The sequence below is a fragment of the Lissotriton vulgaris genome, chromosome 6 (assembly GCF_964263255.1).
Source record: "Lissotriton vulgaris chromosome 6, aLisVul1.2, whole genome shotgun sequence".
Lineage (NCBI taxonomy): Eukaryota > Metazoa > Chordata > Amphibia > Caudata > Salamandridae > Lissotriton > Lissotriton vulgaris.
In genome coordinates this window covers 812334765-812355656 of record NC_141694.1, presented here as the reverse complement: position 1 = coordinate 812355656, position 20892 = coordinate 812334765, and the positions used below count along the sequence as shown (strand labels likewise).

At 49.8% G+C, this 20892-nt stretch overlaps 1 protein-coding gene across 1 annotated transcript in view; it reads left to right on the top strand.

Annotated features, from left to right (window-relative positions):
* MTR (5-methyltetrahydrofolate-homocysteine methyltransferase) overlaps positions 1-20892 on the top strand; it is a 585842-nt gene that overhangs the window by 284808 nt on the left and 280142 nt on the right. Inside the window, exons 14-15 of the mRNA XM_086926839.1 lie at positions 961-1101; positions 13328-13513. Of these exons, the coding sequence (XP_086782965.1) occupies positions 961-1101; positions 13328-13513 (327 nt within the window). The remainder of the gene's footprint in view (positions 1-960; positions 1102-13327; positions 13514-20892) is intronic.

Below are 20892 nucleotides of genomic sequence, written 5' to 3'. Positions count from 1 at the left end.
GGGTGGCATACCATACCTCAGCTGTGAGTGGCTCCCTTGGCGCAGTGGGCTCTCTCAGCTGAGGTATGGTATGCCACCCCTTGCCAAAGCACTCCCTCTCCCCTTTTTGGGGAAGTATCCAGTATGTAGGCCTTGGAGTCTCAAAGACCCCTCTGAAAGAGTCCACTGCGTAAATGGAGCCTCCCAAAACAGAGATAGGGAAGTGATACCCCTTCCCCTGGGATCACAACTTACTAGACTTAGGACGTTGCTTTGACTTGTCTACCGGTTTGTGTCCCCGTTGCCCCTCCCCTCCTTCTTCCCGCCTTCATTACCTGTCTGCTTCCCCAGCTCCTTCCCCCTCCCCTGAATCTTTACCCTTGCCTGCGTTTCCCCAGAGTGAAGTTCGATGTTCAGTATTTTTTTTTTTTAGTTTTCCTTATCATTGTTATATAATCTTCAGATTATAGAATATAGAAGGCGTTCTACAAGCTCCCTGATAGTAACGTTACAATCATCTTTAACAAAGACATAGTCATATACAATGTATAATACATACAGTTTGGTCACATAAAAAGTGGGTGGGGGAACTAAATGTTGCAGAATGAAACGACCAATCCAAGGGGAATGCTATGCAAAATGTGTACTGTAACTTATACAATGTTTGTATCCTGTCTGCATATGTGTAACCAAGAGAAAGGGCAATAGAAATATGCTTTAAAACATTTTTTTTTAATACTGAGGGAAAGAATACATAAAGTTCCCTGCTTTACATTGGAGAACAAGGAGCTAGACAAATGTGACAGCAGTGAAGTACAAACCCTTAATCTAGCAATATAGATCCCTAATCTCAATTGTTGGTTGGTTACCAAATAGTTAAGCAATGATTAACTCATCCCTTTTGTTTGTGATTCTGCAATTTTCCTATTCCAGTCAACCAGCACTATAAAATGTTTGTCTATTTTTTTCTTCTTGCAATAGGAAGCACTGAGTATTGCCAAAGCCCAGGTAGAGATGGGAGCTCAGGTCCTGGACATCAACATGGACGATGGGATGTTGGATGGACCCAGTGCAATGGCCAAATTTTGCAACTTCATTTCCTCTGAACCAGACATTTCCAAGGTTGTGGACCCTCTTTGTTACTTATATATATTGCATATATTTTTCAGAATGATACATATGTGGATGTTTTTTTTTTTATAAATCTTTTTATTATTATACAGCAAAAATAAAGAAATAAACAGACATATCCGGTGCCATAAATCCATTCAATGTTAACAGGGTGAGTTAGTACAAAAGACAGGATAGACTTAAAACAGCAAAATTCTTTGAGAGGTCCGCAATATTAAGCACAAAAGTAGAATTGACAGTAGGATAATCGCTAAACAGTTTAGAAGCGGATCCTCAAAACCCACTCACCCGCAAATCAAACAGCAGGAGAATCATGGCAACCTGACACTAGAAGTTTAGGATCAGAGTCCGGATATTACGACAATAGTACATGTATAGGAAAGACTAGGAAAAAAATGGAAAAAGAGAAAAATAATATGGACGATAACAAAAAGAAAACAACAAACCCATTCCCCCACCCTGCACCCCTGCAAACGGTTACCGCCTAACCCCCAGTAGCAGCGTGCCTGGCGCCCCAATTAACTAGGTTCTAAAAGAAGAAATCTATCAGAGTAGAGAAGAGAAGTGGAGGATGGCATATTTGTACGGGCCCCCGGTCACCCTCTCCCCCCCCCCCCCCCCCCCCCGCCAGAATCATGAATCCCCAAATTGAAGTCAAGAAATCTATCGGATAACAAACATGTGTCTCTACAAGGGGAACTTCAATCACCACCCAGCCATTCCAATTACATAAGTTTAACAGATCCTGTGTCCATCGTTCTTAAAAAAAACAGTCTTTCAAACTCATACTTGCCCCTTACGATCAGACGCAGGAGTCCCCTCTGGACAAACCACCTCTGCCACCGGACAGTCCGAGGATGAAGAAAATGTAAGAGAATTCAATGCGAGAGTGCTGTGAACATCGACAGGTCCAGAGACTCCCCTCCCCATTATGAAGTCCCAACGTTGATCCTTCCGCCATCTTAGTGGCTCCGATGTATAGGGGAGTGACGCAGTTCCATTCCGATAGCAGTTCTCATCAAAAGTCTCTAAAATGAGAACAACAATTAGTTCTTCCATAGGCAGCAGCGATCGTAAGCTTGGTCATCCATTGGTGGCATTGAGTTTGTTCTCATCTTCAATGACACTGGGCAAAGGCTCCAACACATCACACAGTACGGGGTTTACTTCCTCCAGCGGAGTGGCCATCGTGGGTGTCTCGGTCGTCACCGTTTCTTGTAGTGGAGCAGGGTCCGGTCCAATTTGTACCAACTCAGACAAGCGCACCATCATCGTCTGAATACGCTCTTCCACGTGTACGTGAATAGGCTCAATGGCTACCAACACAGTTCGTAGCGACGGGTCACTCTCGGTTCGCTCCTTTACTCTGCAATCGGACACAGTCATGATCGCTTCCCCTTTCGAACTCTATCTCTCAGAGAGGGAACGGGCGAGTCAGGAATAGTCGACTACGGAGGGAGACTTATCAATGGTTCAGATGAAATCCCAGGTCCACAACCGCAGGCGGAGACCCCGAACCAGTGAACACCAGCGGGCCCTTTACCGGGTCACCGGGCAGGACCCCCGTCCACAGCCGCGACCGTTGAGCTGTCACCCCTCCTCCGACTTTCACCAAGGCAGCCAAACGCATCCATAGCAATCCGAGAAAGCGAAAGAAATAGGAGATCGGATAGGAGATCGTTCCGCCGGCCACCAGAACACCAACTGCAACGTAGTCATTGCACTACTAAGGGACAGCATCAATATTCGATCGACTGCCAATGGTTTCAACACGCGGGACACCGCTCCCCTGATTACCAGAACTCCAACTGAAAAGCAGTACTCATAGTAACAAGGAAAAGCATTATTCCATCACCATCAACTGCTAATGGTTTCAACGCGCGGGTCACCGCTCCCCTGATTACCAGAACTCCAACTGTAAAGCAGTACCCATATTAACAAGGCCCTGAAACCCGATTGAAATCTGATCGGACCCCGCAGTTCCACACTGCCTAACTTTGGACATCGTACCAAGGCGGTTGTATCACAATTTCAGGCAGGCAAATGTTGTCAATTTTAGTCCTGATGATGATCCTGTATAATTAGAGCATAAGGATCGAAACGTCGACTGATATAGTGCTTTCACAACCTAACCATTGTGTTTTACTTTCGTTGTGTCTAGTGCTGTAAGGCATACATTTTAATTTAAGAATCAAAAGTGGCCAGCACTGCTTTTTTTTGCGTGTCAATTTTCTAATTTTTCTTCTCATTCTCCCTTACGTGTCGTGTGTCCTTCATAAGAAAGGTACAGGACTGTGCCTAAAACCATTTATACAAGTGTGTATTCATTGTGTTTAATAAATACCCTGTCCGGCTGTACAGAGGACAAATATAGCTTCCTATCATGGCCTGTATTTCATTCTCGTTTTTAAATTTTGATAAGCTAAGGACCCTTGTCTTCTAAAGCATAATTCCCCACGGTCCTCAGCCAACTGTTTGGGTTCCCTTGTTATATTAAGAAAAAGATTATGTGAGAGAATGCACGTTAATGTGGCACACTATCTTCTGTAGCCTTGAAGGCTCCCCTATGACCACAGTATATTACGTATCTACCAGTAGCCTTGCTATGCTATGACTGCATCTATCCTAGGTCAGCAGCTTCCAATGACCATGCAAAGGTCAGTAAAGTATAATCACACTTACCGTAACCATAGTGTAGTTTGGAGCCACCGCAGCGTGCAACATAGGTTGTTAAATTGCAGTGGTACAGTGCACACCACATGGCATTGATTCTGACCACTGATGCTGGTCAAGTCCTACAATCCGTAGCTCTGTACCGCCACTGCTAAAAAGAGGTGTGCATTGTGCCTTTAGTCACAGACATCTGTTACTGACATATCTGACATATCTGTCTGCTCCACCAGTGCCTCCATGCTGACCGATCACACAACTCTTAACACCAAAAGAGCACTATGTAAATATTTGGTTAAGACAAATTAAATCAATTAATCCTTTGGATCTAGAGCCCTACATTAATGGATAGTGTCTTCCCCAAAATATTTGTAAGATGCCCTTTATAAATCCATCCAGACAATCGCAAGACTCGTACACAATAGTCACAATAGTACACTCGTACACAATAGTCAAGGTTTTCTAAGCTTCATTCCCTTATGCATTATAGCAGAGCCACAGTTTCTGGTGCAGATAATCAGAATAATTGGTCTGTATTTCCTGTTTGGGTTTGCTTTGCCCAGACTTGTTTTTATTCCTCTGTGCCTGTACTTGCTTTCTTGCCCAGACTTGTTTTTATTCCTCTGTTCCTGTACTTGTTTTGTTGCCTAAATTTGTTTTTCCTTCCTGTGCTCGGTTCTCCCACGGCCCGCCTATTTTTCTCCCCGTTGCATTCCTGCGGCCCGCCCCCATGCAATCCCATTTGCCTCCCCCTTCCCGTCTCCTAGCTGCGCCTCCCTCCCACATCCCCTCATATCGAGGCTTGGCAGCGGGCACGCCGGTGGTGTGCTGAAAGCGCGCCTAAGGCAAGCCAGTCTGCGCCCATCTGCGCCTGGACTCCACCCAGCGCCACAACCCCTGAACCCCGTGAACGCCACGACGCCCGACACTGCAACGATGCCAGAACCCTCCACGCCCTTAACACCGGACGGTCACACACCTGCTGCATGTCTGCCCCGAAGCACACCCATGGAGCTTTCATTCACCTTCCGGAACTGCAGCTTCACAAGCATCCGCCCCACCATGCTGCCGACCAGGAAAGAATGCAACCACCTCAGATGCATCCTTCTCAACTCCCACAAACACACCGTTGAACTCTGGGACCTACTTGACTCAACCTCCCCAGACATCGCGACCTGGCTTAACCCCGCCTCGGCACCTGACATAGCCATAGCCGTCCCGGAAGGCTACAAAATCACCCGCAGCAACGGAGCAGGAGGAGGAAACGCCATCGACCACAGGAACCCTTTGAGTCTCGACCAACACCGACAACACCCTCAGCACGCCTGCTCTTCCAGATCCACACCGACCCCAATACCACCCTCAGAGGAACCCTCATCTACAGATCCCCAGACCCTGACCACAGTTCAGCGACTCCATCGCCGACTTCGTCAGCACACAAGCCCTCGCCTCCACGGACTACATCCTCCTCGGTGACCTGAACTTCCACCTCGAGTACAACAACAACACCAACTCCACCACCCTGATCAACAACCTAGCCAACCTCGGACTCAGACAACTCGTCACAACACCCACCCACTCCGCCGGTCTCATGCTAGACCCCATCTTCTCCGCAAGCCCCCACGTCTCCTTCAGCCACACCACCGAATTCCACTGGACTGACCATCGCTGCATCACCGCACACCAGAGGTCCTGTTCCTTTCTTTCACCACATCCCACCACTCACTTATAACAACATACCCCACACACCTCACACCACACATAGTCATTTCTATAAGTGCTCCCGCGTAGTCGTAGGTCGCAGCACGCCGCATCCCGATAGAGGGGTGCGAAGACCCCGATGATGAAGCATGACACCAAGGGGCCTTTTGGTGTGTGAGGGGTATTTTACAGAACACTGAGTGCTTCAACATTTGTTGATCACTCCTCCCCCTTCCCTCCCTCTGTGTTGGATTCTTTGTGTTTATTTAAGTATCATTGTGGAGCAAGAATCCAACCCTTCGCTCTACCTCCCTTTTGTGTTTTTTGACATCGCTGCATCCACATCACCTTCAAGAAACCCACCACACACCACCGCACCCAACAGATGCCTCGCGGCTGCTGGAGCAAAGTCACCGAAGATCAGCTAACCACCACCCTCGCCCAGAGCCACGCACCGACACCGCCACCTGCAACCTCAGACAGTGGATCAACGACTGCGCCAACACCCTTGCCCCAATCAAGAAACCCTCCCCAACAGTCACACCAACAAGAAAGCCAACTGGTTCACTGAAGAGCTCCGGGCCTCCAAGCAAACCTGCCGAAAGCTGAAGAAGATCTGGCTCCGTGAAAGAACACCGGACAGCCATGCAGCCCACAAGAGCACCACCAGCAGACACCATCACCTCATCAAATCCCCCAAAAGGGCCTTCTTCAAAGACCGCCTAGACAACTTGTACAACAGCAAAGAGCTCTTCAACATTGTGAAGGAACTCTCCAATTCCGAGCTCCAACACCAACGACGTCCCACCCTCGCAAGACCTGTGCAACTCGCTGGCCACCTTCTTCCACCGCAAGATCGCAGACATCCACGACCGCTTCAACCCCACGACTGCCCGACAACCACTGAGACCTCCGCCCCGACGACCACCAACCGCACCAACCACCTGCTCTCCTGGACCAACATCAACGACGACGACGCCATCAAGATCATAAACACCATCCAGTCCGGATCACCGTCAGACCGATGCCTACACCACATCTTCAACAAAGCCAGCACATCCTTCGCACCCCATCTCCGGAATCACACCGAGATCAACGCCTTTACTCAAGAAACCCAAGGCGGACCCCATGGACCTCAAGAACTTCCGGCCCATCTCCCTGCTCCCGTTCCCGGCAAAGGTAATCGAGAAGACCGTCAACGAACAACTTGTGAGAAGTTGGCCCGATATGCAACGTTCGCTATTCTAGCGACCGCTATGTATCGTTCCAACGACCCTTATGGTGTTTGGTTGTAAGTCAACCTATAGACCAGCTATCCTAGTAGCGTGGATACGAGCAGTCTAAGGCTAAAGACTTGAGAGGGCGCGTTAAGCCAGCTGTTTACCACACATGTACCCCTTGAACACCCAGTGAAAGGACACCACACAAGTGTTATGAAAATAAACAGGATATTTATTAAGATTCACAACAGCCCTGGACTCTTTATGAGGACAGGGTACTAAGCACAAACCAAATCTCTTAGGAAAATACTTCAAGTGCACAATTAAAACAAGTGTCCGAGGACACGGAAAGTTTAAGATCTCGGGCGGACCCGATAAGGCAAGTCGGAAGCGAGGGACTCGGGACCCTAGAGTAAAGAGGCTATGCAGGCACCGAAATGCCGAGTTACCTAGCCACAAGGGCTGCGGCTGCACAAGTCTTACAGGCGTCGGGGTCTTCGCTGACGAGCCAGGAGCCGGAAGAAAAGAAGTTGCTGGCCGGCGACCAGTGATGAATAGTTCGTAGAGATCCAAGCCTGGATCAGAGATTGTTGATACCTGAAAGCAGAGGGGACCAAGTTCGTACTACTAGCCAGTAGTCAGAGGGTACCAGGATGGCACCGGTTGGCCGTCACCTCGACCAGGTGAGTGGGCGACGCTAGGCTCTGCAGTCTCACGGACCAGGAGGCGTTGTCGGCGACCACGGTGGAGGTGCGAGCTGTCCCACGAAGGATGATGCTGTCGGCGTCGCTGGGCCCAGGATGGGGCAACAAGCCTTGGCAGATCTCAGGGCCACGTGGTGGGCCTAAGATGGCGTCTTGAGTGGACCAGGAGGGTCCGGGGTGCTTCTCGCAATGATGGAAGCAAGGGCCAGTCTGGAGCAACCAGACCAGCAGTGTTGATTGTCGGATGTCGTCACAGAAGGGCACAAGCCAGCGGCTAGTGACCAGACAACGTGCTGAGCAGCGAGCAGAAGGGCCCCACGCAGATCGTGGAGATGCTGGGAGACTGCACTTCGGTGCTGGGGCGGCTCAGGGTCGGGGCTTCTCGGACCCCAGAGCACTCACCAGGGAATCGCTTCGATGGTCGTGCTGGTTAAGAGCGTGCAGGTTCTGATGATGGTCGGTCCCTCGAGGTCTCGTCGCACCCACAGATCACAGCTGAGCTGATGACGTGGGTAGAGGTCAGAGGTGCCAGGGAAGCCGGTTCTCGTCGAGCTGGGCCGTCGGATCCTTGAGGAAGGACTTGCAGCAAACCGCAGAGTTCTTAGATGGTGCCCGCTGATGCAGGGTGACTACTCCTTAGTCACAAGGGAGAAATCTTGAGAAGAGTCTTGAGTGTCCTTTCGTAGAAAGTAGTTCTTGATTCAAAGATGATCTAATTTGGAAGGGTCCCCGCTCCGGCCTTTATTCTAAAGAAAGGGGTGGGTACATGACTAGGTCCTGCCCTAAGGGTGGGACCAGGAAGGGAGGTAGTTACACCCCTCTCCCCTGCCGGACTTTCCCCAGGCCAGGGCTGGTGCCCCTGGAACTGGTTCTGACCGGCAGATGCGTAGTGAGCACCGGGGTGCCACTCCGCAGTCACCTTCTCGCAAAAGCCCTACCTACCCAGAATACACAAACCCTGTCTGGGACGGTGCGAACACCGCCCTCGACAGGAAACCCTTTGTCCAAGCTCTCCTCGCTGGAAGGACTCCCAGCAGCAGGAGGTCAGACTCGTGTCTGTGGTGGCAGCATCCATTTTGTGGAGCTGAGGCTTTAGTTAACTTTAACCGGGGTTCACAGTTACGTACATGTCGTGTCCCTCTAGAAGGGCGGAATGCTAACCTCGTCGCCAGAGTTGGGGAGAGGGCAGCATCCCGATTCGTATGACACCTTACTCGACATGTCTTGATAACGCGACACCGAAGTTACCGATGTGGTACGCGTTATCATGGAACAGCCATTGGGTCTTGATTCCGCAAGCTGCAACCGGGCTCGGCTCGGGCCAGAGCCTAGTTCACACGAGCCCATGCACTCTGCCTTCAGGATTGTCAAGGCCTGCCATAGGAGTGACTGATAGGAACTCGAGTGTCCATTGTATGGTTAGATATAGGGCTACTATATCTAAAGCAAAGTGTGATTACACGACTTCGCCCCAGCTGTCATGCAGCCAGTTGTGTCAAATTTAGGAGGCCAGCCAGGGGTGGCATAATACATGCTGCAGCCCCTGGCGGCCCTGGGTACACCTATGCCCTGAGTTACAGGGTCTGATAAGGTGGCCCAGTACCAATTGGTAAATGCACCTAGGGTACATATCGTAATTTAGAAAGAGAACAGCCAGGCTGTGGGTCTGATTAGCAGGCCCACAGCCAGAGAAAGTCATAAACCAGTGAAACAAAAGCAAAAAATCTGGGTGATCATAGGATTGCAGACCCTACTCTCCTACACAACTGACCCGCTATCTCGAGGAGAACAACACCCTGGACCCTTCCCAGTCCGGGTTCCGCAGCAACCCCAGCCTGGACCACCTCCTTCCTCTCCGGCAGAACATAGAGCGTCTGCCTTACCCTCTTCCACTCCGAAGCCACCGAGATAATCTGCGGCGTACCCCAGGGCTCATTCCTCAGCCCAACTCTGTTTAACATCTACATGGCACCGCTCTCCCACGTCGCCCGTCGGCACAACCTCAACATCATCTCCTACGCAGATGACACCCAGCTGATCCTCTCCCTCAAACCGCCAAAACCAACCTTCACGAAGGAATGAAGGCCGTCACTGAATGGATAAGGAACAGCCGACCACGCACGCAACCTAGGGGTCCTCCTCGTCTCCACCCTCTCCATGACTAAACAGGTCAACGCCATCTCCTCCTCCTGCGTCAACACCCTCCGCATGCTCCGCTGGATCTACAAGTGGATCCCCACTGAAACGAGAAGAACAGTCATCCAGGCCCTCGTCAGCAGCAGGTTGGACTACGGAAATGCCCTCTACGCAGGAGCCTTGGCCAAACTACTGAGACGGCTCCAATGCATTCAGAACGCCTCTGCATGCCTGATCCTCGACATCCCTCGCTGCAGCCACATCACACCCCACCTGAGAGACCTGCACTGGCTCCCGGTCAACAAGAGGATAACCTTCAAGCTCCTCACCCACGCACACAAGGCACTCCACAATACTGGACCAACGTACCTCAACAGACGGCTCAGCCTCTACACCCCCACCCGCCAGCTCCGCTGACCTCGCTCTCGCCACAGTCCCTCGCTTCCGAAGAGCGACCTCCGGCGGCAGATCGTTCTCCCACCTCGTCGCAAAGACCTGGATCACCATCCCCATCCACCTACGGCAGACCCAAGACCTGCTGACCTTCTAAAAACTCCTCAAGACCTGGCTTTTCGAGCAGTAGCAGCATTCCCCACCCCACCGCCTTGAGACCCTCACGGGTGAGTAGTGCGCTTTACACATGATATGATTGATTAAACTATTAAGTATTATATTCAATGGGATCTATATCAGAATCAATGATACAGACAAAATGTGTTGTCCTTTAAAAACTGATCTCTGACTTTGAACCCTTCAATGGATTCACATACAATAGTTTTTTTGTAAACATTTTTTTTTTAATTCTATTTATTGAACATAAAAACATACTTCAGACCATCATCAATTACATGTTAGCAATACAGGATAAACATTGCTTTAGGCCTCCCAGAACATGGCGAAAATCTTTGACACTTATTAGCTGGTATTATCCGTACAATCTATGGATATAGTACCTTCTCACCCCTTGGCGATAGCTAGCACACCCCCTGTGGCATTGCCCACTGGCTTCTATATTGCACCCATGCCTCCATATCTTTTCACCTTTACATGGGCAGCCCCGACTCTGGTTTATCACCCGTTCCGCACCCTGACATCAATCCAAATCTTTTTTCCAGGCTTTCAGTTACCATTGGTCATTGCTAGCCGGTCGACACTGTACGCCGGTTCCCCCAGAGGGAAGAAGGCCCAACCATTAATGTTAATGAGTTGGGAAGCCCAGTGATATTGTCTAATGTTAGGAGCGGCCAAGCCTCCATCATATATTCCTCGCGGGAGTTTCTTAAGCGCAATTCTGGGAGTGCCACTTACCCCCCCCCTTAGTAACATACGCTGTTCGGATTCAACAGAGCGGAAGAATGTCTCCGGTATCCGAAATGGTGATTTTTGAACCACATACAGCAGCCGAGGGAGGAGGGCCATCATTTTGAAGGGAACCCCTCTGCCTGCCAGGGAAACAGGTAGTCTTCTACAATGAGTAGTATCATCCAGAAGATGATCTAGTTGTGCCTGTATATTTAAGCGCATGAACTCATTCTCCGAGTGTGGTCTGTGGGCATACAGTAGGATATTGTCAGCGTATAGCGATATGCTCTGTTCCAACCCTCCCCTGAAATCGATTCCTCTGACCAATGGATCCCTCCGTATCCATACTGCTAACTGTTCCAATGCTAACGCGAACACCATGGGTGACAGCGGGCAGCCCTGCCTGGTGCCCTGATGCAGCCTAAAGGCTCTGGATATATTCCCATTGACGCAAACTCGCGCCATTGGGATGGTGTATAAGAGGCGTATCCTTTGTTGCAGCTTTGGACCATCCTGATTTATTCTAGGACAGCGAACAAGTACGTTCATTCGATGCTGTCAAATGCCATCTTGGCATCGAGGGAGAAGAGGGCGGCAGGCACATCCCGGTTGCTTTGTGTCATCTGCATAATGCTGTAAAGACGTCGTAAGTTAAGCCTGGTATACTATGTGGAATAAACCCAGATTGGTCTGGGTGAATGAGGGATTGGATAACCGAGCTCAATCGAGTTGCAATAACCTTGGCCAGTACTTTCGTTTCAAAGTTTAAAAGGGAGACAGGTCTGTAGGAGCTACAGAGGTCATGAGGTTTACCCTTTTTCAGGATGATTACAATGGTCACCATCCTCAGATCCTCTGGGAGTAGCCCTTCATCCCTTGCACCAGGAAACATATTAAGCATATGCGGCGCTAACTTACTTGCTACGCACTTGTACATTTCAGTGGGGAGTCCATTTGGGCCTGCCGCTTTCCCGCACGGCAAGTCACGTTGTGATTGTCTACTTCCACTACAGTAAAGTCCGATTTCAGCGCCACTCTGTCCTCGTTCTCAGGCGTCTGCAAAGCCATGTCTTTGAGTAACTCATAGGACTCTGCCTCCCCCCGCATGGTCTGTGATTGATATATGTTCTCTTATCTCGCTCCGGTGCCTTCTCGACTCACGGGTTCACACTCTGCGACTCTGGGCAATAGCTAGCTTAATCTCCACAACGGCCCCTCGCGGCGGGATGCCTGGCTTTCACCTTGTGGATACCCTGCCGGGGTTATCTCACAGGGGAATACCAGGACGGGTTCCCTAAGCAAGCGCCGGGAAACCCACTGTGGGTAGCTGTGCGCTATATAAGCTCAAATACATATATAAGCTCAAATACATTTACATTTACATAATAGCGAAGACATCCGCTAATTCTGTGCCCGTACCACCCTTTAAGCCGTGCTCAGTTCTGATTGCGGAGACCCAGTTACGACTCCTGCCATTCTTTTCAAGCCAGGGGATTTGTTTGTTAGCCTTTTCTCCCAGGTCGTAGATCTTTTTCTGTGTGGCTAGCGCATGTGTATGAGCAGCATTTTCCTCTATATCTTTAAGCTCTTTTTGCTTGAGCTTGAGTAAGTGTTTGCCCCCGGTCCCCCCTCCTGGTTTGGAGCCCATTACCAGCTCAAGAGCCAATATCTCACGCTCCAAAGCTTCACACAGAGGGCGTTTTTCTTTGCGCTTGGCGCCACATGTCGCCTGCACAAAGTCACTGGCCACCACCTTATACGTCTCCCAGAGGATACAATCCGAACGTACCGAATCCACATTCTCAGCAAAGTACTGATTGGTACGCTGCTCAAACATGTCACTAAATTCCTGGTTTCTAAATAGAAAGTGGTCTCGCCTCGGTGGGTGAGACCATTCTCGCCTTGGTCCACACAGCTGAACATCTACTGGCGAATGATCCGGTATTCTGTGTGCCTTATGCCACACCCCTGAAAAAGTCCCCTTGATACTGTGTGTGTGAAAATAGTCAAAATGGGATCCGCTGCCATGTCTATGGAGATGTGCTTGAAGTGTCTCAGGGTGGGGTTGTGGCACCTCCAAAGATCCGTCAATCCCATAACTCCTGCAAATGTATGCAGATGTCGAGGTTCTTTTTCTAAGAAGTTTTATTCCATGCAGCTATGGTCTAAAAAGAAGTTGGATTGTTCAGAGACTTTTGGACCTCATAGACTGCACTATTTTTCTGGTGCTGGTGATGCTGGAAGGATAAATGTGTTGTTGATATTGTACTCCCAAAACTCCCTGGTAGCAGGAGGTATTACAATAGGCATAATGGGTTAAAGAAGATGTAGTAAACTTGTAAAAGGCACTGTTATAGGTTAGTGACTTTTTCTTCCTATAACACACCATTTTGTGCCTGCCATTTTGTTTGGTTCGAAAAATGTGGAATGGGTCTGACCTAAATATGTACATAGAGACATGACAAGCCTTTTTTATGATTGCAGGTGCCTCTGTGCATTGACTCCTCCAATTTTGCTGTAATAGAGGCAGGCTTGAAGTGTTGCCAAGGGAAGTGCATTGTAAACAGCATAAGCATGAAGGAAGGCGAAGAAGACTTCTTGGAGAAAGCAAGAAGGATCAGACGATACGGAGCTGCTGTAGTCATTATGGCTTTTGATGAAGTGGGGCAGGTGAGTTACCTTTTCCTGTGAATAGATAGCTGTCTGTCAGACAAACCCTGGAAAGCACATTTTCAACATTTCTTAGCTAATGATATACAAATTGTGTTTGACGATTATATGATGAGCACGTTTATTGGCCATTTGACAAGTTTGGGATGGAATGTGTTAGGTTTCCTATTGCAATCCATATAGCACACTGAAAGACAAAGAAATGCCAGAAAGATATGACATTCCTTGAACATGGAAACAGACCACGGTAAAGCAGCTTAGAATTCTTGAAGTCACTAAAACGGGATTACATATTTTCCTAAAAAGTGTGAAACAAGGCAACAAACTGCTTTCTACAGATGAAATATACTGTCCATCTTCAGCATCACAGCATCATTTGCACAAACTAAAACCTTTAAATACTGTAAAATCGTCAAATTTCACATTAATCAGAGCACCAAGGGTGAGAAATTGACAAATGCTATGACTTACAAACTGACAATCGTATCTTGGAGGCACTCTTTGGAATTAATGTTTAATTTAGTGTATGACTTGTTAGCATGGGTACATATGACAAAGGTCAAACACAGTTGTGTATCATAGTCCAATAAGTTCCATTATTCCAAGGCACATTTGTAAGGGACTAAGCAGGGATTGTAGTAATTAAGTAAAATTTGGAGCAAAGAACGTGCTTTTGCGAACCGGTAAGAAGCAAGCGCTCTAAAGTGGGTGTGAGGCGGCATGCCTGCGTTCTGTAAAATAGTTTAATAAGCTTGCTTCTACGTTTTGACCGTAAACAGTTGGGAACATTGTCTCTTAAACTTATTATTAGAGATTAGGACAAGGAAAGGTTTCAAATAAGGCAGAGGCAACGTCCAAATTCGACTACGTGGTGAGCAGGTAATTTGCAACTATGACAGTTTATAATGTAAGCGCTTGTCAACTTCAACGCAAGGTTGTTCTTTAGTTAAAAATCGGCTCTGATGTGAGTCTGCAGTTCTAGCTCTACACATAATCACGATTTACTGTTGTTATTTTTCAAAGTAGACCCAGTTGGTGCTCATGTTTTAAAGAGTACATTGATTACATAGCTTGCCATTGGCCTCTAAATAGACATTTTCTGACTTTCAGACAACACTTATGGGAGTGGACTGCAATAAACACTTTCTTTATTCAGTTGGTGTGTATTGAAGTATAGCATTACATATAGCTAGCTATCCAACAGTTGACTTTGCAGTTGACTGCTTATTGTATTTTCTGAATCCAAAATGTTTATACAATTTTTTTACAATATAACATCTTTCGTTGTAATATAAAAAACAATTTTACAAACTGCGTAGAACTAATAAAACAAATATTTAAGGTCTGAAATTTGGGGGAAATGGTAGACAATCCAGTTTGGCATAAGACAACTGACTATTGTTGACATAGATAGTCTAAAACATCTGCAAATCTACAAGTCATCAGTATGAATCTAGATATTGGTTCAATTCGTTAATGTGTCAAAATAATCTATTACTGGAGGACCACAGTAACTAAATTGAGTTGCAGTTTATTCAATAGCTGATTATTTACAACCATGCAAGTTTGTTTCTTCTGCATTTAAAATGTATTTTTAATGTTTAAGAATGTTGTACTTTTTCGGTGTGGATACACAGCTATTATTTCAAGGTTCTTGGTTGGAAGATCTTTCAATTTGCCTCTTGGAGCCCGCAGTTAGTAAGTGTTTTATTGTATAGCCAAAGTGACAGAAGTCAGTGGTTTTAAAGCAGTGGGTGTTAGACCTGGCAACTTGGCGTGAGTCTCCCTTCCACGTTTCGCTGATGTGCCTCCGATGTTTTGCTGGTTTTCCGATACTCAGGGCACTGCGCCACGGCTGACCCGTGCCGCAGTGCAAGTGCTCCCTACTGTAAATTGTACATGCGATTGGTATCCATGATTGGTTCATTGGATTTACTGTTAGTCCCTAGTAAAGTGCACTAGGAGTGCCGGGGCTTGTAGATGCCAATACTGCTGGTGGGCCTGCAGCGCTGGTTGCGCCACCCACCGAAGCAGCCGTAAAGATGTGTCCGGGAACTGCGACCGCAGAACCCGCGTGCGGTCTCGTACCGTCACGCTAGCTGGGCAAGTGCACCCACTTGCCAGCCCCCGAACCTTCCCTTGACTACATATTAGTCACCCCTATGGTAGGCCTGCGGGCAGGGTGCGTTGTAGGTGCAAGGTAGGACAAGCCCTGAAGTGTGTGGCCGTCCTAGTAGTGACTTACACCCAAAACCGTATTTCACTATTGAAGGCTACCTGCTCCATTAGGACAGACTGAGCTGCTGGAGTTATTACACCCTATAATCCCAGCAGGCTCAAGGAGCATGGTAGCGCGTCGTGTTTAGTATGCCTGAACTCAGGATGATAAAATATTTCTTTTAGTAAAGTTTATTTTAGTATCCTGGGTTTGCAAATGCTACTTTTAGAAAGTTAGCATTTGCTTGCCTAACCATTTCAGCCCGCCTCTGCTGGTATGTGTATCTGACTGTCTGGGACGTGTGAGTGACAGGGCTGGGAGGATGACAGGTGGTGACTGCGCAGATTACACCTTAGTGGGAGGTAGGAGTGGCTCTTGACTCTGGATCTTGCTGTGCTCTACCACCACAATGCTGGCTCCACCCTCCTGGGGAGCGTCGGATGATTCAGCCGACACCTGGCCCAGGACGGGCGGAGCCCCATCAACAAGGTACTCTGGCTGCCCCTGTCCGCACAATGCTGGCTCCACCTCCTGTGGGGCGTCTGATGCGCCTGCCCCTCACACTGAAAGCAGAAGCCGGAGTACACCCGCCAGGGTACTCAAGGACTGAGAGTGGCTATGCAAAGGCCCCCCTGGCCTGCGAGAACAAAAGAAATGCCATATAAAAGAAGGAGCCCTGCTCCTTGAAAATTAGATCCTGTTTGGGCTACAGAAGGAACTCTGCCCGACGAGAAGGACCGGGAAGGACAAGGAAGAGTGCTGTCTCTTGCCTGTGTCTGGTGCCTTGCTGCCGAAGGAGAGGAAAAAGGAAAGACTACGAAAAGACTTTTGCTTTACAAGACTTTGTGCCAAACTCTGCTAAAAGATCTCCAAGGGCTTGAAACTGAACTTGCCCCCTGACCAGCGCCCCAGGACCAGTGGGCGCTACACCCTGAAGAAAGCAACTGCGTGTGCTGCTCCTCGTGGCAGTACCGACGGAGGAATCTCCTCCAAGGCAACGACATCCACCTGACCACCGTGACCGGGGCCCAGAGCAACAGCGAAAGCAAAGTGAGGACCAGCCGCCGCTGGCCCGAACACCGTGACCGCAACTGCACCGGGAGCCCGAGAGCAAAGCGAAGGAGGACCCGTCCGGTCCGAGCTCTCGAGTTGACTGCGCAACGAGCAGCCAATCCACTTGCAAAGACGGACAGTCGCCCTGTGAGAGTCCCCTAGGTCGGTACCTTGCCCGACAGCTCAGCTGTGAGCGCACAGCTGCACCGGCACTTGGCTGGGTACGTCCTGCACTTGAGGACCGTACTGCCACTTGCCGCCACCACGCAACCGCCGCCTCCAGGGTCGGAGCGGACGACGAGGAGAGGACCCTGCCGCCACAGAACACCGCTGCCCCGGATGACCCGTGGACTGCTCGGCTGAGAGCCGCAACGAACAGCGACCCCGGGAAGGCAACGCGACGTGGGACAGATCCCCTGGGAGCCGCCTGCTCCACAAGAACTTTGTTGAACTGGGCAGAAGGCCCTCAAAGAACTCTTATTGCTCGAAAGAACTGTGGCAACTTGAACTAAGTAACTTGGAACCGCTACTTGAAAGTCTGATAACTGTATTCATAAGCCTGCTTGAATTCTATATAAAGATATATATTTTTAAAGAATACAGTCTGGTCTCACTGTGTGGTGGGTTGGTTGTGACGGTGTAATATTGCAAGTGTTTAACCCTATGTGCCCCAAAGATTAGCCTACGACTGCTTAAGCCACACTACCTAGAGGGTAAGCAGAGGTTGTCTGGAAGGTAACCCTCAGCCCTGACGAGGAAGAGAGAGTCCCTGCTTGTCGCTAGTGTTGCAACTGCGCCAACTAGAGCCTCCCCCTTCCTACATTGGTGGCAGCGGTGGGATTTTTCGAATTTACACTTGCGGTATCTATACCTTAGCTTCCGACCATTGCACAGTGATTTCAGTCCAGTTACTTAGCCACAGACTTTGCTTTTTGCTGAAAGAAGATTCCGAGTGTGAGAACCATGCCGGGCACGAAGAGCCTGGATGGAGCGGAGTCCACGACCTCTGAGGTGTTGGAGGTGGAGTGGGACGCCGCAAAGCTGGACAAATACTCAAAGACGGAGCTGAAGTTTTTCTGTAAGAAACTCAAAGTTCCGCACGCTGGTTGCAAGAATAAGCCAGAATTCTACAAGGTCCTGAAAGCCTGGATAGAGTCCAGAAAGGCCCCGGAGGATCAAGATGCCCTCGCGGAGCAAGATGCGACTGAAGAGCAGAATGCACCTATGGATCTGGTGGATCTCGAAAGGCAAGACAGCGTGCACAGCTTTGGTAAAGGCCTGTCGCCAGAGGAGCTGGCAGACAGGAAGGAAACAAGGAATCACGAAAGAAAGCTGGCAGAATTGAAAATCCAACTGGAGCTTGAAACAAAAAGAATGGCGCTGGAAGAGCGAAAGCACCAAATGGATTATGAAGTGAAAATGAGGGAGATAAGTCTCAAGGAGAGAGACTTGGATCGTCCTCCCTCTGGTGGCAGCACATCGCCAGTGCAGGTAGAGTCAAGAGTGCACATCCCGAAGGACGTAGTTAAGGAGTTCTTTAAGGGGGATGACATAGGACAGTGGTTTAGGGCATACGAGGTAGCCATGTCCTCCCACCGGGTCCCTGACAAGGATTGGGGAGCGGGGTTGTGGGGAAGGTTCCTTAGCGAAGGGCGAGATACCTTGCTAGATTTGCCCGTTGAGAAACAGAGATCCTATTCCCACATGAAAGAAGCTTTAATGCGCAGGTACGGGCTTACCCCTGAAATGTATAGACAGAAGTTTAGGGGATGTACTAAGCGGCCTGGGAATACGTATGTGGAGTATGTGACTTATTTTTGCAGAGCACTGGATGGTTGGGTGAAGGGTAGCAAAGTGAATGATTTTCAAGGTCTCTTTGATTTAATTGCATGGGAGCACTTGTCTGATCACTGTTTTCCTGAGTTACGCCAACACCTGATCGATAGCAAGCTGTCCAACCCGAGGAAGCTTGCTGAGGAGGCGGACCGCTGGCTCAGCACCAGGGTCCACAAGGGTCCCGTGGGAGACTCCGCCAAGAGTGGGCAGGGTCCCCAGCAGAAGAGTGGGGGGGACAAGGGGGGAAAACAGAAAGGGTTCCAAAAAGGCCCCCAAAGTAGTTCCCAGGGGAACCAGCAGCAAGGTTCTCAGCCTCCCCCACCCCCAAAGCAGAATGGGGCCCCGACAGGTAAACCTGTTCCAAAGGGGCCCTTCAATTGTTACAAATGTGGCGAGCCTGGGCACATATCCAGTGACCCCAAGTGTCGCCTGTTTGGAAAACCCACACCCACTGGTGCTCCGCCCCGTCAAGTGACTAGTGTTCACTTAGGAGAAGAAGTGATGGTCCCGGGGGGTGGAGATCCCGTTCAGATGACCCTAGTCTCGCTAGGAGACAGTGAGATGATCCCTACGAACTACCTGCCCTCTAACACTAAGAAATATGGGCAGATGGTGATCATCAATGGCAAGGAAGCTGAGGCTCTTCGAGACACAGGAGCCAGTGTGACTGCAGTGAGGCAGCACCTGGTGTCTCAAGAGCAGGTTGTACCCCATGCCTACTGTAGGGTTATCAACGCTGATAATTCTGAGAGTCAGTGTCCGATGGCTCAAGTTCCCTTCGAGTGGGGGGGGGTCTCTGGTACTCTGCAGGTCTGTGTAAGAAAAACCATGCCTGTTGACTGTTTGCTAGGGAATGACTTGGAGCACTCCCCTTGGGAAAAGGTGGAGAAAACGACTCACCTGCGGATGGTGGGTCTGCCTGACTGGGCGTGCGTGACCACCCGGTCAATGACAGCCAGTAGGGGTGATCAAGAGGTCCTGGGGCCTGAAGGAGAGGCCCAGGAACCGGCCTTAGGGAGAGGGCGCAGGGGGCGCGGGAAACCGGCCCCTGAGGTTCCCACGGTCCAGGAGGAAGCAGACCTTGAGGGGGATGCCCTGGAGCCTACAGGGGAACAGATCGCCGAACTGGGGGACCTGCCTGAGCTGACCCATTGGCAGCAAGAAGGAGGACCCTCCAGGGAGGAATTCTGCAAGGAGCAGAAAGAATGCCCCTCTCTCGTGGGTATGCGGCAGCAGGCTGCAGACCAGGCCAATGGTGTTCAGGCCAAAACACATTACGTGTACTGGGAGAACGACCTCCTGTATTCAGAGCCTAAGGCTGCTGAACCTGGGTCAGCCCGTGTGCTGGTGGTACCCCAGAAGTTCAGAGCCTTCCTACTGGGTCTGGCTCATGATGTGCCTTTAGCAGGACATTTGGGGATGGACAAGACCTATGACAGGCTTGTCACCCACTTTTACTGGCCCCAAATGCATAAGAGTTCAGACGCTCATTGCAGAACCTGTCCGACTTGCCAGGCAAGTGGGAAGACCGGAGGGAAGAACAAGGCTCCCCTCCAACCCTTCCCTGTGGTCGGTACGCCATTCCAGCGAGTGGGTATTGACATTGTTGGGCCTCTGGACCCCAAGACAGCCATGGGCAACAGGTTCATCCTGGTCTTGGTGGACCATGCCACCCGGTACCCTGAAGCCATCCCTCTGAGGACAGTGACGGCCCCCGTGGTGGGACGTGCACTGATGGGAATTTTCTCACGAGTAGGATTCCCTCTAGAGGTGGTGAGCGACAGGGGGACCAACTTCATATCCAAGTATATGAAGTCCCTTTGGCAAGAGTGTGGCGTAACGTATAAGTTCACCACGCCTTACCATCCCCAAGGTAACGGGTTGGTTGAAAGATTCAACCGAACCCTGAAAGGCATGATCATGGGCCTAGAAGGTCCGATGAGGCGTAAGTGGGACGTCCTCTTACCATGCCTACTCTTTGCATATCGCGAGGTACCCCAGAAGTCCCTAGGGTTCAGCCCCTTTGAGCTACTGTACGGTCACCCCGTGAGAGGACCACTGAGTTTGGTAAAGGAAGGCTGGGAGCAATCTCCCAGGAAACCTCCCCAGAATGTATATAGCTACATGCTGGCCTTCAGAAACCAGACCAGGCGCTTCAGACAACTTGCCGAGGCAAATCTGGAAGCCAGCCAGGAAGAGATGAAGCGGTGGTACGACCAGAATGCCACTCTGGTCGAGCTTCAGCCTGGACAAGAGGTGTATGTCCTGGCCC